The sequence below is a fragment of the Camellia sinensis genome, chromosome 1, assembly GCF_055761805.1.
Source record: "Camellia sinensis isolate YWXY chromosome 1, ASM5576180v1, whole genome shotgun sequence".
Taxonomy (NCBI): domain Eukaryota; kingdom Viridiplantae; phylum Streptophyta; class Magnoliopsida; order Ericales; family Theaceae; genus Camellia; species Camellia sinensis.
The window spans coordinates 132808507-132824120 of NC_138961.1; the positions used below are offsets into that span (position 1 = coordinate 132808507).

Sequence of the window (15614 nt, forward strand, 5' to 3'; positions counted from 1 at the left end):
ACTCACTTATGGGAATTTGATAAATTATCTGTTTGATAGATTGTATATCTGTTTAGAAATATCTGTTTTGTGCTATCGGTGGGGGATAGCTATGATTGTTGTAGAAACTGAATGAGGATTAGGCGAATTAAAACTAATCATTTAAATTATGTCATTGAATATGGCAGTTTGATTAAACTATTGAATATGTGATTTGGTTAGTCATTGTATATGACAACGCTTTTAAATACATTGTATATGTATCATTATTTGGGAGGAGATAGGGGATGTACTCCATTGTTTGGGAGGGGATAGGGGATGGACTTCATTGAAAATTAAGTTGGCCGGAGTGTTCAGGGTGAAAGCCCCGAAATCTTATATATATATGGGTTCCGGTTCCCTCGGATGTGATTCTGTAAAATGGCAAGAAAATTGAAGTGTTTTGAATAATGGTTGTTATTGAAGCGCCAATAAATGAGTTGTAATCTCGTTTTGAATTGTTTAGATAACAATGAACTATATCAATGAATTAATTTGAATAAATGAATGGAAATGAACTGAGATATAGATGTCGATTTTGATCGGCCATGGAAAGGGTGTAAGTTGGTTTGCAAGTATTGAACATTTATCTGATGCTGATATCTTAGTTAAATCTCATATATTGTTTTAGCATATCTCTACTGGGCTTTGGCTCACCTTACTTAAGAAACCATTTTCAGGTACAGGTGACATGCCGCCTCCAAGGACATAGCTTGGGATGTTTAGGGGCTAAAGGCTCCATTCTTGTTATTTTGTCTTGTGTTAAATGTTTATTCAAGCTGAGGGCTTTATATGTATAGAGCTTAGGACTCTTTTGTTGTAACAAAGTAATATCTTGGAAAGATGTAAGCCCGTAGGGCGTTTTTTTTGTTGTAATTAATTAGTGTTACATGTAGTTTCAGAATGAATATTTGTGAAAGTATAATGCATGTAATCTCTTTTGTAAAATAAACTCTGATGGATAAAATAATACATTTCCTATTATGTTTATAAATCTCACTACAAGAAATTTGACTTTTAGCGGCGTTTAAAACACGCCACTATATGCTTGAAAAACGCCGCAATAAGTTTTTGCAACGTTTAATATTTTCGTTGTAGATACGGCCGCCGCAATATCTTAGCGGCGTTTCAAAAGCGTCGCTAAAAACATTAGACGGCATTTTTCAAAACGTTGCAAAATCTTTAACAACCATCTACTTTTCCGTCACAATTAATATATGATGTAATGATGACGTCATTCAGTGGTGTTTTTTGAAAATCCGCCACCTTTTTTCATTTTTACTACTTACCTCAGATGTGATGTCATGATGACAACATTTAGTGACATTTTTTTTTGAAAACGCCATTTTTTTTTATTTTTTTAAGAATACAACCCAATTAATTGAGAATTTAACTAAGAATAGAGATTGAGATTGAGAATTAACTGAGAATTTATATAAATTTAATTAGGAACAGAGATTGAAAATTAACTGATAATTAGTATATAACAAAACAGATTGGCTCAAATTTAAATTACAATGCCAAATTGAAAACCATAAAAATTCTAGTTTATCTCCTTAGATATTTAACCCTACAACTTTCCAAATCTCAATCATATACTGTCAAACAATTTGAATTTTCTTCAAATCACCCCTTCATTTTTGTTATTTAGTGCAAATCTTCAAATCTTTACTTTGCAACCAGCAGAAGTCAGTTTGTTGACACTATAATAGCCTGTTCAAAAATAAAATGAAAATGTGAGCACATCCAATCAACAGATAAACAAACTTACAACCAAAAAAAAAAGAGGCAACACTTACTTGCACCAGTTCAATTATAAAGCCTGCACCCAAATTTGCAAATTCAGATCCAGAGAGAAGAAATAGTTAGCAAGATTATACAAGTTACTCATTCATGGGCCAATGCTTATTTAAGGAACAAGCTGGCCAATTTTAGAAATTACACTGCAGAGTGGAACATCACCAATTTCTCTCTCCCTCGAGATGATATCCCCAAATTCAACCTCACAAAATAAGTGAAGGAAACAACAAATTAAGTCAGAAGAAGGAGGAAGACCAGAAGCCAAGCTCATAAAAGTGAACTATTAAGAAAAAAACAAACAAACCTCAAAAGACCAATGGTGTCGGTCTAGTGAAGGAACTTCCTTGAGAATGAACAATTGCCATTGAGCCTAGTTGGAGATTAGTCACACTTTCACCTACAGTCTCCACAATTCTAAGAAGGGACAATATAATTGAAATTGACTTGTGGTGTTCGATTAAATATTAGAAGTGACCTGAAAGCTAGTTAATTGAATATTTATGCCAATGTGACATTCACCTAGTCATTAAAAATTGTCTTGATTGTTTAAAATTATCTTTATCGGGTTGTAACCGAGATAAGTTAGTTTGAGGGTTCCAATATTAGATTAAATATTAAAAATGAGTCTAGAAAATTTAGTTTGAGTCGATTTTTTTTTCAACAATTCTTGGTTTAAGCATATAATACATCTTATTTTAATAACTCAATATAATAATAATAAAAAAAACAATTATCTTAATGTTTATAGTGCTTTTTGTCAATCAATAAAAATATTTATAAATATTAAGAGAATTACATTTGAACAAATTCTAACATAAATTTTTTACTTTAAAACTCTAAGACCTACACATTTTGTTTGATTTTATCTACATCACTAACCTTTGGAGGTTTAATGATTTTTTTTTTAATGGAATCTCAGTTTGCTATAATATAGATATATAGATTGGAATATCGATGCATATAAAATTATTAAACATTAAGAAAAAAAAATATATGAAAGATGTAGGTTAATTCCTATATTTTAGTAGTATCAAAATTCAAATTCAAATTTATATTTTAGTAGTGATTTCTTTTTTTTTCTTTTTTAGTAGTAGTCTCCACAACTCAACAGTCAACCAGACATAGAAGGAGGATCAAATTAAGTTGAAATTATCTGTAGCCGGATGTATTAGACAAAACACATACATAAAAAGATAATTAAACTGGTGACTAGCTACAATTTAGTTCACGAGACTTGTTCACAACCAGAAACACATGTAGTATGGGAAATATGGTAAAAGTAGAAAAGGTAGTACCTGCCCTCTTCCCATTTCTTGAATAGCTTTGTGGAATATTTGTTCACTGTTACAGGTTTCTATCAGGTGGTCGATTGTCTGATACAGTCAAAAAAAAAATTCGGTTAGGATAACATCCATAGTTCCATTTCACCATTACAGCCCAAATATTGATCTCATTATTTTGGCTCACTTCTTCATCTGGTCTGGTTCCTGTGACTGCTCAGTCATCTCAAAATTAAAACACAAAGTGAAACATAGCCAATAAAAACAAGATCAGCCAGCAACAAGCAAAATGATTACGAAAGACATCCTTCCAACTTCAAATTTTAACCGTAATTTTTGTTTATATGCAGACAGCAATATTCAGACCTGTTATGAGCCTTCGCTCCACGACCTCACGGTATTCATCTTGGATCCTTTGTCTCAGAGTCTAATCAAGAAAATTCAGTTAGTGAATGAAAAGAAAGCAACTACCAAAATGAATATATATCCAAATATACCTGAAATTCAATCATTAGGTCCCTGAACTTTTTTGTCAACGCACTGCGTTTCAACAAAATAATTAAATATGATTCTAAAACAACAAATGTGAAATAATCTGAAATTCATATGCTGCAGAAGAAACACACATTGTCATATTTGTCCTTGATCGATCAACACCTGTTCCCTTTCCACATCCAGGTTTCTGTCGATTGGCTAAGTTCTAAAGAGAAAGAAGAGGGAATCAGTACACACTGCCATACCAGGCTAACTACCATCAGATAACATTTTGATAGACATAAAAATAAAGGAATTAAGAAATACATCTTTGCTTATTGCTTCTAATTTTGCTTTGACATTTTGTGCAATCTTTCCCACTTCATCAACATCTTTCTCCATTCGCTTTTTGATTGCTGAAAATGAGAAATCAGATCAGATTGTTGCAGACGAAGAACTACAGCAAATATGAGCAGTTAGCTAACTAAACCTAAACTTTTGTCAACCAGTTGCTGAAAAGGATAAAAAATTTTCAACCAGTTGCTGACTAGGCCAATATCACTACATAACTAGCTAAGATAATCTAAACTGCATTACTCAGCATGCCACTGATGCACAGAGAATGTGGCAATGAGATACAAGTGCGTGATAATCACCTTGCAACTAAAACATTTCAGCAGAAGACTGAAAGAAAAAAAACAAGGATTTGACCTTTCATGGATGAAGCTTTTGTAACGGACTTTGACTCCTCATTAGCATCTTGTAGGAAAGGGCTCACATTTTGAGTTTCTAAAGTTAAATTAAAGTATGATTTCCAGAAAGAGAAAAACTAATATTGCATCATTTGGTTCATGCAAAAGCATGAATAAGCATATAACCCATGCTTAGAGAACTTAATTTTCTTAAAATCCAGTTGTACACAAAATTAGGTACTTGTACTACAGCTGCTACGGTATGAATGATAACAAATGCTGAAATCAAGATCAGTAAGGTTTAAGAGAATTGAAGGTCTTCTTTTTGTTTGTTAAGAAGAGAGATAATGAAGATCTTATTCTTGATTCATGCAACACTACAACAACAATAAGACAAAACACCAGTAAAGGAAGAGTTTCACTGACGTATGAACCAGAAAGCTACAATAAACAGCATATCTACAGGTCTCCTAGTCCCTGCATGATAACAATAGCTCTTGCTTCTGCTTGCTTCTAGTTTTTCTTCTTCTTTTTTTTTTTTTTTTTCATATTGCTTTCGTACCCATAATAATAATAATAATAATAATAATAATAATAATAATAATAATAATAATAATAATAATAATAATAATAACTCATATCCCACTTTATAATCGATTTTTGAGATACAAAAAAATGAGATACAAAAAAATTGAAGTAATAATTCTATGAATAAAGCATCAAATAATGAACTGCAAAGGAAGATTAAAGCTTATGGAAATTAATGCATCCAAAATAATAAACATGGGTTTTCAAGGAATAAAGCTACAGATGAGAGGTTAAAAGAGATTCGATACATATCACCAGCAGAAGATAACCAGGAAGAAATAGATTCCCCTTAAGCTCATTATTAAACCTGGATTACAAAATGAGAAAAGGGAGGATGAAAACCAATAAAGCTTTCTATGTTTTGTTTTTGTTCGATAAAATTCCTTGAAAACCTCAACACATTTCACCAAGAGAGAGAGAAAGGGAGGAAGTTAGATACGATAATCCCTCTCTTGATAATAATAATTGTGACATCACCCCTTCTTGGTATCAAAAGAGGCACCTCAAGTTTCATCAACTTGGTAAACTGCACCCAAAAAAACATGGAAAAAGGCCTTTAGCATCGCTTGGTATTTCCTAAAAGCATTTTTGATGATGCAAAGTGATATGCCCTCAATATAGTACTATACAATCCATATTTAAACAAACATAGAAAACAGATAAATAAAATGGCAATTCTACAAGCATGTTTTTAAGCATGAAGACAAGTGCATTTTGACACAAATGGGTGTAGCCCCACACATCCACATATATGCATCCAAACAAAGACATTCACAAACCTGAGATGTCTTCAGCTCCAGTTCCTCCCATTCTAAAGATGAATTACTTCCTTCAACTATACCAGTTCCAGCATAAATTAATGCAACAAGTCCCTATCCAAATTGGTCAGCACACATTACTTTGGGAATGACATCACTACGAAATCACGGACAGTTATAGAGATTTTTGAAATGAAAGTACATCCATATACAAAAATAACCCCATTGCTGTTATTGTCAGTGAAAACCATTTCAATAGTTCTTTTGGTATATAGCTTGACAGAGAAAAAAAGGAAAAGAAAGGCAGAAACTACATTTTTAGTGTATTGTCAAAAGTTGAAGTTTTGATGACAAATAATATAGATTTCAGCGAAAGATGTAGCAGTAAGTGGCTCACCCTTCCTACCAAGGCTGACCTTATTCCAACAACAAACTCACTTTCTCCTCCTCCAAACCAACCAACCAGGCCAGCATACATTCCTCGGTCAAACATTTCTGTACAACATAATTAATATATACTTCACTTACATAGGTTAATTCCTACATTTTACAGATCATGAGTGAACTTAGCGAATCCAAGTCAGAAAACCCTTACCTTGAGCCCTAGATCGATTTAGATCAGAAGGATTCGAACAATCTCGAAGATATACGCTCAAGTAAAGAGGAAGAACAAGCTTTTCTAGCTCAAGTAACTTCGCATCTCCACCAAGAAAGACAGACACTTACAGATCATACATAAAAATCGATTTTACATAAAAAAAAAACAAGAATAAACCTTTATCCAAACCCGATCTACCATGAAATTCACAGATTTATAAAAGCATAAACCTTTTCTCATACCTGATCTACCACATATCTAATTTCAACCAGATCTAGCAAAAAACAGAACCAAAAAAAAGAAGAAAAAAAATTATGAAATTAGAGATCTAGAGAACAGATTTGATACCTTAAGGGCCTAAGGAGCAACGTCCCAACCCAAACGTGGTCTCTTTCTGGGATGACGATCCATGTGCGCATGTGGAAACTCGATCACACGTTCCATCTCCATGATCGAACACAGATAGATCCAATCAGAGTTTAGAGAGAGAGAGATTTGCAGAGAGATCGAAGAGAGAAGAAGAGAATAGAAGAATGATAATGATCTGATCTGAGATGAAGAACATATTGAGTTCGAGTTTGAGTTTGATGAAGAACAGCTAGAGCAAAGCCCTAGAGCGACAGAGATCGATGTTTGACCGAGGAATATAGATCGATGTTCGATTGCGAGAGAGATGAGCGGTGTGTGAGAGAGTGAGAGGGAGTGAGATCCGTGAGAGTGAGATATGAGTGTAAGAATGAGAGAGACGGACCATGACGGAGATACGAACGTGAGAGAGTGAGATCTGTTAAGTGACTTTCTTTCTTTTTCTTTTTTTTTTATGTAAAACACGAAAAACACAAAAAAATGGCGTTTTTTTTGAAACGATGTTGTATAAACGTTGTTGTATGTCAATTTTCTTGTAGTGTCTCTTGGGTTGGATTATCCTCTTTATTTTTAGGGTGTGACAGGTCGATTGTCTTCCTATGCAAAGTAATCATCTGCATGAGATGTCTCAATAGTCTTACCTTTTGCTATAACTTCAGGTATTAATATTCTACATCCAACAAGTTCCATGCAAGCTTGTTTATGTTTCTAATTTTGAGAATGTAAGATTCATCCAACACTAGTAATGAGTATTCTTGTACATTGATGCCATAATCAATGATCAATGGACTACTTTTTATTGGTTTTGAATTATCAAATAAAAGAATATATATCTAAATAGGTAGGGTTCTTGTTATGGGCGGTGACATAAAGCATGGGGTTTGCTGTTGTGGGCTGGCTCGTTCTTTTTCCCCTACTATTGCCTCTAGCTTCCCATTCTATTGCCATATTTTTCTTTACATTCACCTTCACCTTTAGCTTTATCTCTACATATGGTTGTCCAAGTTGAGCATCACCCAATTGTTTTATGTGTCTATATTATATATATATATATATATATATATATTTGTGTGTGTGTAGCATATGTAACATTTGTATAAAGAAATTAGGGTTTGCAAAAATAAATTAACAGAGAGATATGAAAAGACAGTAAGAAAGAAGTGGATAGGTTGTCCAGATATCCCTTATTTGTTAATGGAACGAAGATGGATTGATGATTTAAATTGATACAAATTTTAAAGTTAAGTGTTTAATTTGAAAAAAATTAAAACCTAAACTTTAATTTGTTATATTGGTCAAATCTTTTATTTACGTCATTTCAAAAAATGTTTTTTCCATTTGGATGAAACAAATTAATTTGAGTTAATTTAGTAGTTCTGGTCAAACACAAAAGAAAGAAAGAAAGAAAATATTCTAAAACATAAAATCTTATTTGATAGCTAATTTTGTAATTACAAATTAAGTGTTAAGTTGATTTTTATGTCATGTACATTCGATTGGGATAATGGCTGATAAAAAGGGAAATGTAGCGCCCCAAAATTTAAAACAACAATGAATACCAATTTGTAATTAGTTTCACTAATTTGAAGTTATAGAATGTTTCACTTAGAATTTCTTTGAGTCCAAAGATCTTTAGTAAAATAAAATATCTTTTTCTTATTGAACTATAGTCAAAAGATTACAACTTCAATTTTGATTACAAAGAAAGAAATGCCATCATAATTCAAGAAGTTAGTGATTTTCAAACAAAATGCCCTAAGGGCTTACAAATATTAAGATAAGGGCCTTGGTGCAACAAAAATGGACACTCGATCCCAAAACAAATAAGTTTGGAGTTTTCATAACATCATATCCATCAACCTTTGTGCTTCATTCATAAAATCCACCTCTTGATCATTGGGGAGAAGGCACATCACCAAGTCTTGAAATGTTAGATAGGGATGAGCTATATGCCCAGTAGAGATTCATGTAATAGATTATATAATTTCTTGAAATATCCATATGGCACTACCATAACCAATAACAAACTTGCAATTAATGAGTTTGATTGAATTGGAAATAAATGCACTATTGTTTAACTTAAATAATTTCTCAACGCTGGGATGGTAAATACGCCATGAAATCCCTTATAGGAGTCCCATCAATATATATGTATATATATTCATAACAAAAAATATCTCCACATTTGTCGGCTATTAATACGGCAGGGCGATGGGTTAAATCATTCATTTTTTCACTTTTACCGGCTATTAATATGGCAAGGCCAATGGACACCTCAAAAACATTTTTTCCACATACATCCAGTGATAAGCTCAAGACAGGAAAATTGGGCACCTTGACTCCTCGTGCGGGTGCCAATACCAAACACACCAATTCCAAAAAAAAAAACTGACTCAACTACCCGGATTCGTATCCTATTTACCTATTTTTTTAACATTTCTAAGCTTTCAAAGAATTATATAGTTCATGAGATATAATTGAAAATGCACATGATGTATGACATTGCAATTCTTAATACACTTCATCAAAATAATCTAAAATCTCATATCTCTACTTATTCATATCTAACATCCACCCAATTGCAAGGTTTAAGATTTAATTTAATCAAATCATTATTCTTCCATCAATTTCAAAGCTAGGGTTTTGAAATTTTTAGGGATTTTCCCTTCTTTTACTTTAGGAGTCAATTCTCACCATCAACATCTATAATCTACAAGGAATGAGTTGTGATCTTTAGAAAATTTGGGTAGAACCCCATTTCTAAACATAAAACTCATTTTATGAACAAAATCATCTCATAAAACACCGTAGTTAAGATAATACCACATAATCATCTCAAATCAAAGAAATATTAAGTTAAAAGTAACCTTACCTTAAGAATGAGATCAAAAGGGCATGATTTAAGAAAGACTCTTCACAAAATTGAAATCCAATTGGTGAGAATCGCTATTTCCACGTAAGCTTTGCTTTTTGCAAGAGATTAGGCTCGAATCATAGTGAAAAGTAAGATATTTAGAGAGAGAAGACTAGGGTTTTTGGAGTTTAGGAGAGGAGACAGGAAGAGGACAAGAAAAAGTGAAAGAAATGATCCAAAAAGTAACTTTTTAAATTACTGATATCGTATAGACCACTCGAGTGATCTTTTAACCGCTCGAGTAGTGAACTCAAATTCTCAGCATTTCAACCTGCAACTCAAACTACTGGACACCACATTTCTACGCTTGAGCGAGAAATTAACTGCTCGAGCGATACTCTTCTTCACCTAGTCTATAGAACAAGATACTAGAAGTCCTTCATCACCGCTCGAGCAGTCAAACTATCGCTTCAGCGGTGCCCCTAGGAATAGATTGTGACATGAAAATTGGTCTAATACCCCTTCCCAACTTTATGTAGTAGAAGAGGTCCACGATAACATTTTCTGTTAGTTAAGGTTCCTCACTCGTTTTTTAAGTTTGTAAAATACCTAATCTACCCTCCCTTATAAGATACATTGATTTGGATTTGGAAAATTGAAGATTTTGTTGCTATTTTGTTGGAGATTGTGTAAGGAATCCGATTTCGATGAAGATTGCCTATGGATTCAATTTTTTACTTGATTTGTCTATAAGGATTCCGATTTCATATTAGGTTTTCGAGTTTATTTTGAATTAGGTTTTCATTTTAATTGTGTTCATTGTTCTAGTGAAGTTGATTTCGAGGTGTTAGTTGTTCGTTCTTCTAGTGGAGTTGATTTTTGATTGTGAAGGTGTTACATTGTTTTGATTTGATTGCTTTTGATTTCTAGCGAAATTGAATCATGTATGTTTTTTTCAATCACTAAACTGCTGTTTTTCATTGTTCATTCTCTGTTATTGATGAATTTGAGAGAGATAATAGTTTAGTATGCAATATGTTTATGATATGTAGGTTTCTCTGGATTAGATTTTCTACGTTGGAGCAGTGATGTAGTTTAGTGTGCAACATGCTTATATGTTTATAATTTTCTCTGGACCTGTTATTGTCTCTTGACATGTTATTTTGTAGTTTGTAATTTTCTATGGACATGTAGTTTGTTATTTGTGATTTTTAATTTTGTCCGGATTAGATGTATGGATTGAGAAATTAATTTGAATTTGTCAAATAGTTAGCAAATAAGATTTTTTATGTGATTTTCTTTGTGTTTTTGTGAAATAGTTAGCAATTTGTGATTTGATCTAAATATGTTTTTGTTTTTGTGATCTTCCAAGTGAATTTATATTTGTAAGGTTAGTTTGTATATTCATGTTTATTTTTTCAGTTGTAGTTATTTTAATAAAGAGAAATTTCTATTTTGTTAAGTTTGTAAATTTTTCTGTTGTTTTAATTTTCTTTGAAATTTTTTTTGTTATTTTTCTTTTGTTGTGTAAGTTTTTATGTTTATGTTATTTTTTCTCTGATTGTTTTTTATTATTGTTTTTTATTTTGCAGTTTGGATGGATAGGGTAATGTTGTTGTTGTGCAAATATGAGAATGATACTATTGTCATTAATGTTAACATGTATCATTAAGCATACTCGTTTTCGATTGGCTCAGTTTCAACTATTGGGAAACTTGATTTTAGCATTGATCATGCTATGATTTTATCACCATTGAGTAAGAGGCTAGCTGGTAGGGCAAAGATGAACATAATTGCTTTTAGTGGAGAGTTCAAAAGGGTGATAAAATGTAGTCGATGTGAGAGTATTGGTCGTCATAATAAGAGAACATATAAGGAACCTTTAGTTACTAGTTGAAGATATCCATATGTTTTAAATGTTTACATTACATCTTCGATTGTATCAATTCATTTTATTAATTGAATAATATATATATTTTTTATTTTATTTTGGAAGTGATGTGATTGCGATAAGTTGAGAATATTAGAAGAATTTTTGTTGCATTTTTTGATGTTAGTTAACAGAGATGAATATTCAAACCTGCCATGGGGCGTTGCCTTCTAGACTCCCGTGAGTTGACTAGGCAGCTTGATCCTCGTACATAGTCAGTGAAGTGGCAAATATGAAAGGATTAAGCTTACAAACTCCTCTTCATAAGCACAATTCGGGTTGGGTTCGCACCTAAACACTCATAGCCTCACTGAAATAAGAGAGCGAATAAAATTACAACTAAAAGGAGTTTTGTCAAATGGGATCGCCAATTACAAAACTTAACAAAAATGACATATAGAAAACCAACATGACCAGAGAAATTACACACAAAGCACAAGAGAACACTAAGCAAGTGTGTGATGGCCAGAGAAAATGAACATGCTAGAGAAATTCTATCTATCAAGTGGAGTGTAATGTGACCAGTGAAAATCAAATGCACAAGAGGGTAGAAAGTGTGTGCTGGGCAGAGAAATTATACACACAAACACGAACAACACAGAGAAAATAAACATGACATATAGAAAATCAACATGGCTGTAGAAATTACACACATAGACACACATGCACAAAAGAGTACTAAACAAATGTATGATGGCTAGAGAAATTTCATATCTCAAGGGAAAGAGTGGACAGTAAAATTCCATGCACACATGCACAAAAACACACTCAGATAAATTCAAATGCACAAGAATGTACTAAATAAGTATGTGATGGCCAGAGAAATTTCATATCTCAAGTGGCAAGTGTAATGTGGCTAGTGAAATGTTGGTATTTTTCATAATAATTGAAAAATAAATAAAATAAAATAAAATAAAAATAATTAAGATAAAACAATCTTGTTTGTTTGTTTGTTTGTTTTGTTTTTTTTTTGTTTTTGTTTTTGTTTTTTTTTTAAATTCTTAAAGGAAACACAAGATTAAAAAGTAAATTACAACACTTGAAATAGATTACACAATGGATTCGAATAAACCAAAATCACTAGAACAAATTAGTAACTTGGACATATATAAATTAATAAACAAGAAATATATTGAATCTTGAAACGAAGAAGATAACAAAACTAAGGGATGCAAACCGAGGCCTGTGCATCATACAGTTTTCTTAAAACAGATTTGTCGTTTCACTAGTAATGCTAGAGTCTGCTAACATCTGTCTCCCAGGATACAACGGTTCAACGTCTGCTATAGTTGCACTCACTAAAGCAACTTCAATGTACTTGAACATTACCACTACTCTCTCTAACAAAACCAAAGAAGGAGACTAGCAAAGGAAGATATATGTACATATATATATATATATATATATTTAATGTAAAAATCCATATCTCTCAAATTCACCTCCAAACTCATTACTAATATCCATACTCAAAAGCTAGAGAGGAATGACCCCTTTTATACTTGTAGGGGAAGCCTAAACCATGAAGGCTATTATCATGGCACTATTACAAAATCATAAATAGATCACACTTTTTATGTGTGATGTATATTATTAATTACACGTTTTAAGTTTTGTCAAAGTGTGATCTTTGAGAGTGTGATTAAAAAGGGTCATTTTTAATCATACGTCTTGAGTATCATTAAAAGTAGGGATGGCAATTTCAACCCGGCCCGACGGGGACCCGACCCCCCGTCCCCGATAAGAGTGATTTTTCCCCGAAAAATATCCCCGACGGGCCGGGGATGGTATTCAAAAATAAATCCCTGGTGACATTCGGGCTGGGGACAGTGATACATATTTCATCCCCAGCCCCGGCCCCGGCCCCGGCCCCGCTCCCCGCCCCCGCCCCCGCCCCGGTCATCCCCCGATTTATATATTATATACATATATATGTATATATATATGTTTGGTTTGGTTACAGGCTGTCTCTTTAAATATTATATATATTATATATATATATATATGTTTATATGTTTGTTTATTATATTATATATATATATATGTTTATTGTTTACAGATCCACATGTGCAACTCTCTCTCTTACACTGCCTTACACACACTCTCTCTCTCTCTCTCTCTCTCTCTCTCTCTCTCTCTCTCTTCTCTTCTCTCACTCTTTCTTTTGTCTCACCCTCACCTCACTTTTTGATCTATCTCTCTCTCTCTCTCTTCTCTCCGCACGCAGTCGGCTGCTCTGCCTCTCGTCGTCTCCTCCACTGCCGCCTCCTCCTCCTCTTCCGATCGTCATCCTCTGTCATCGCACTCGCAGTCGGCTGCTCCGCGACGCCGATCATCCTCCTTCGTCCATGGCTTACCCACCATCGCCGATTCTCCTTCCTTCGTCCACTATCTGCGACGCCGATCTCAGATCTGTTTGTATTTATTCATGTATGTCTGTATCTATCCAATTTTTTTTTTTTTTTTTAATGATCCGTTGATGATTGGGATGTTGTTGATTGGGGATGATGATGATGTTGTTGTTATTGTTGTTGTTGATTATGTTGTTATTGATTGTGTTGCTGTTGAAACAGGTTTGGGGGGCGGGGAATTTTCGGGGTCAGGGAAACCCGATCCCCATTGGAGGGCGGGGATGGGGATGGTGGTAGGGTCCCCATCGGGGATCGGGGCCGGGGCCGGGGAGATTTTCACAATCGGGGATCGGGGACGGGGAGTGTGATCCCCGGCCCCGCTCCGCCCCGTTGCCATTCCTAATTAAAAGATGATTCCATCACTTGTTATGCGTGTGATAATAAATATTTAGATTACACTTTTTATGTCTGATAATAAACATTTAGATCACACTTTTTACATCTGATAATAAACATTTTGATCACACTTTTTATGTGCGATGTATAACTAATAAAACCTATGATAATAAACATTTAGATCACATATTTTAAGCGTAATTAATATTTAATAAAGCATGTGATTAATAATGAGATAAGATCACACGTTTTATGTATTTCTTATCACAGTTAATACGTGTGATAAAAAAAGGGGTTCGACATATTTGAAGAATAATCAATATTATTTTTGTATGCATTTGAAGAATATAATACACACTATATACTATTCTTTGAATTATAACCACATTGAATAAAATAACGTCATATATTTCATAAATAAAAGTTGAATGTTCAAAAGTATATACAAGAAATTAATAAAAAATGAATAAATGAAAACCACTACAAAACTTTCTTAATATCTCTAATAAAATCACCAGATCTCATAGCCAAATTACAACTTATACTTTCCTACTTAATTGATGAAAGTACTCCTTTATCTCCTTATAGGCCTTCACCTGGTGCATAGTTCTCACTAGAATTAAGTCAGCAACTTTCTTCCATTCTGCAAGTTCATTGTGAGAAATAGAGTTGTTGCATAGAATCAGAAGACTATATAAAATTGCGAAGAGTAGTAACTCGCAGATTTATTTCTTCAATCCATTCAATTTAAATACAAACCACCATCTCATTAACCTTCTGAAATCAATAGGAGATATCCATGATAAACCCCATCATTTAAATAAATCCAAACCTTTCAAGAAAATGGACAAAAACAATGGAAATGACAGTTAATCCTAGGATACATTAGTGAGTTACTTTATTTAATATTTCCAACAAAAAGAAATAATGAGACATATCACAGGAAGCAAAATACAAGGCACTTATTTAATATTTCAAGTAACACAATCCAACATTGATTGTCACCAACGTACTACATACTATTTAGTTTCTCATTTTCACCTATAAGTTATAAAGAAATTTTATTTATTTATTTATTTTTTTAAAGCAACGTGTTGCAACAAAGAAAATATTGGACAATCCAAAGTAATAAAATAAAAATAAAGCATGAACCAATGATCACACACATTCATAATGAACATCTTATGTAAGAGTAAACATATAGTTTTGCTTTATCATCAATAAATCCTTATTTTGCCGATCAAAAAAAAAGAGTAAACATATAGTTTATAGCATATATGAGATTGAACTAGCAGATGATGACTCCACAGATAATAGAAAGTATTATTTAATTCAAGAATCAAGCATTTCATTACAAAACTAGTACAAATACTTCACTAGTGCCAACAGATGTCCCAAATCATTAGGCATGGAACATCCAATTTTGTAGATTCTGACACACACAATGTCCTTCACAAGGACTAACAAGACTGTGGGACTGGCCGGAGCTTCATTTAATCAACAATGATTCAT

At 33.1% G+C, this 15614-nt stretch overlaps 1 protein-coding gene and 1 long non-coding RNA gene across 4 annotated transcripts; both read right to left on the reverse strand.

Moving 5' to 3' along the window:
- Positions 1 to 1424: 1424 nt before the first annotated feature.
- LOC114287180 (syntaxin-132-like) lies at positions 1425 to 4008 on the reverse strand. Of its 3 annotated transcripts, XM_082884573.1 has the most exons (7): positions 3900 to 4008; positions 3596 to 3798; positions 3465 to 3525; positions 3286 to 3311; positions 2123 to 3191; positions 1818 to 2020; positions 1425 to 1731 (listed from the first exon to the last, which is right to left on the reverse strand). In XM_082884573.1, the coding sequence occupies exons 2-5, from the start codon at positions 3608 to 3610 to the stop codon at positions 3057 to 3059; spliced, it is 237 nt and encodes a 78-aa protein (XP_082740699.1). In that variant the 5' UTR covers positions 3611 to 3798; positions 3900 to 4008; the 3' UTR covers positions 1425 to 1731; positions 1818 to 2020; positions 2123 to 3056. The 3 variants fall into 3 exon arrangements, 2 of the variants coding, with proteins under 2 accessions (XP_082740699.1, XP_082740696.1); XM_082884570.1 differs by having other exon boundaries at positions 1818 to 3191; XR_014338984.1 differs by lacking the exon at positions 3286 to 3311 and having other exon boundaries at positions 1818 to 3191; positions 3900 to 4006.
- A 1108-nt stretch (positions 4009 to 5116) lies between these two features.
- LOC145797429 (uncharacterized) lies at positions 5117 to 6870 on the reverse strand. The gene is made up of 4 exons (XR_014338991.1): positions 6206 to 6870; positions 6008 to 6105; positions 5632 to 5724; positions 5117 to 5378 (listed from the first exon to the last, which is right to left on the reverse strand). It is a non-coding gene; the product is annotated as an uncharacterized LOC145797429 (long non-coding RNA).
- Positions 6871 to 15614: the final 8744 nt, after the last annotated feature.

Excerpts from the sequence above, each read along its gene's own strand:
- LOC114287180 (XM_082884573.1), bottom strand. Across the intron at positions 3,312-3,464 it reads GGAGCGAAGGCTCATAACAG|TCACAGGAACCAGACCAGAT; the intron begins GTCTGAATATTG and ends ATGACTGAGCAG. Across the intron at positions 3,192-3,285 it reads GAACCAGACCAGATGAAGAA|ACAATCGACCACCTGATAGA; the intron begins GTGAGCCAAAAT and ends TGACTGTATCAG.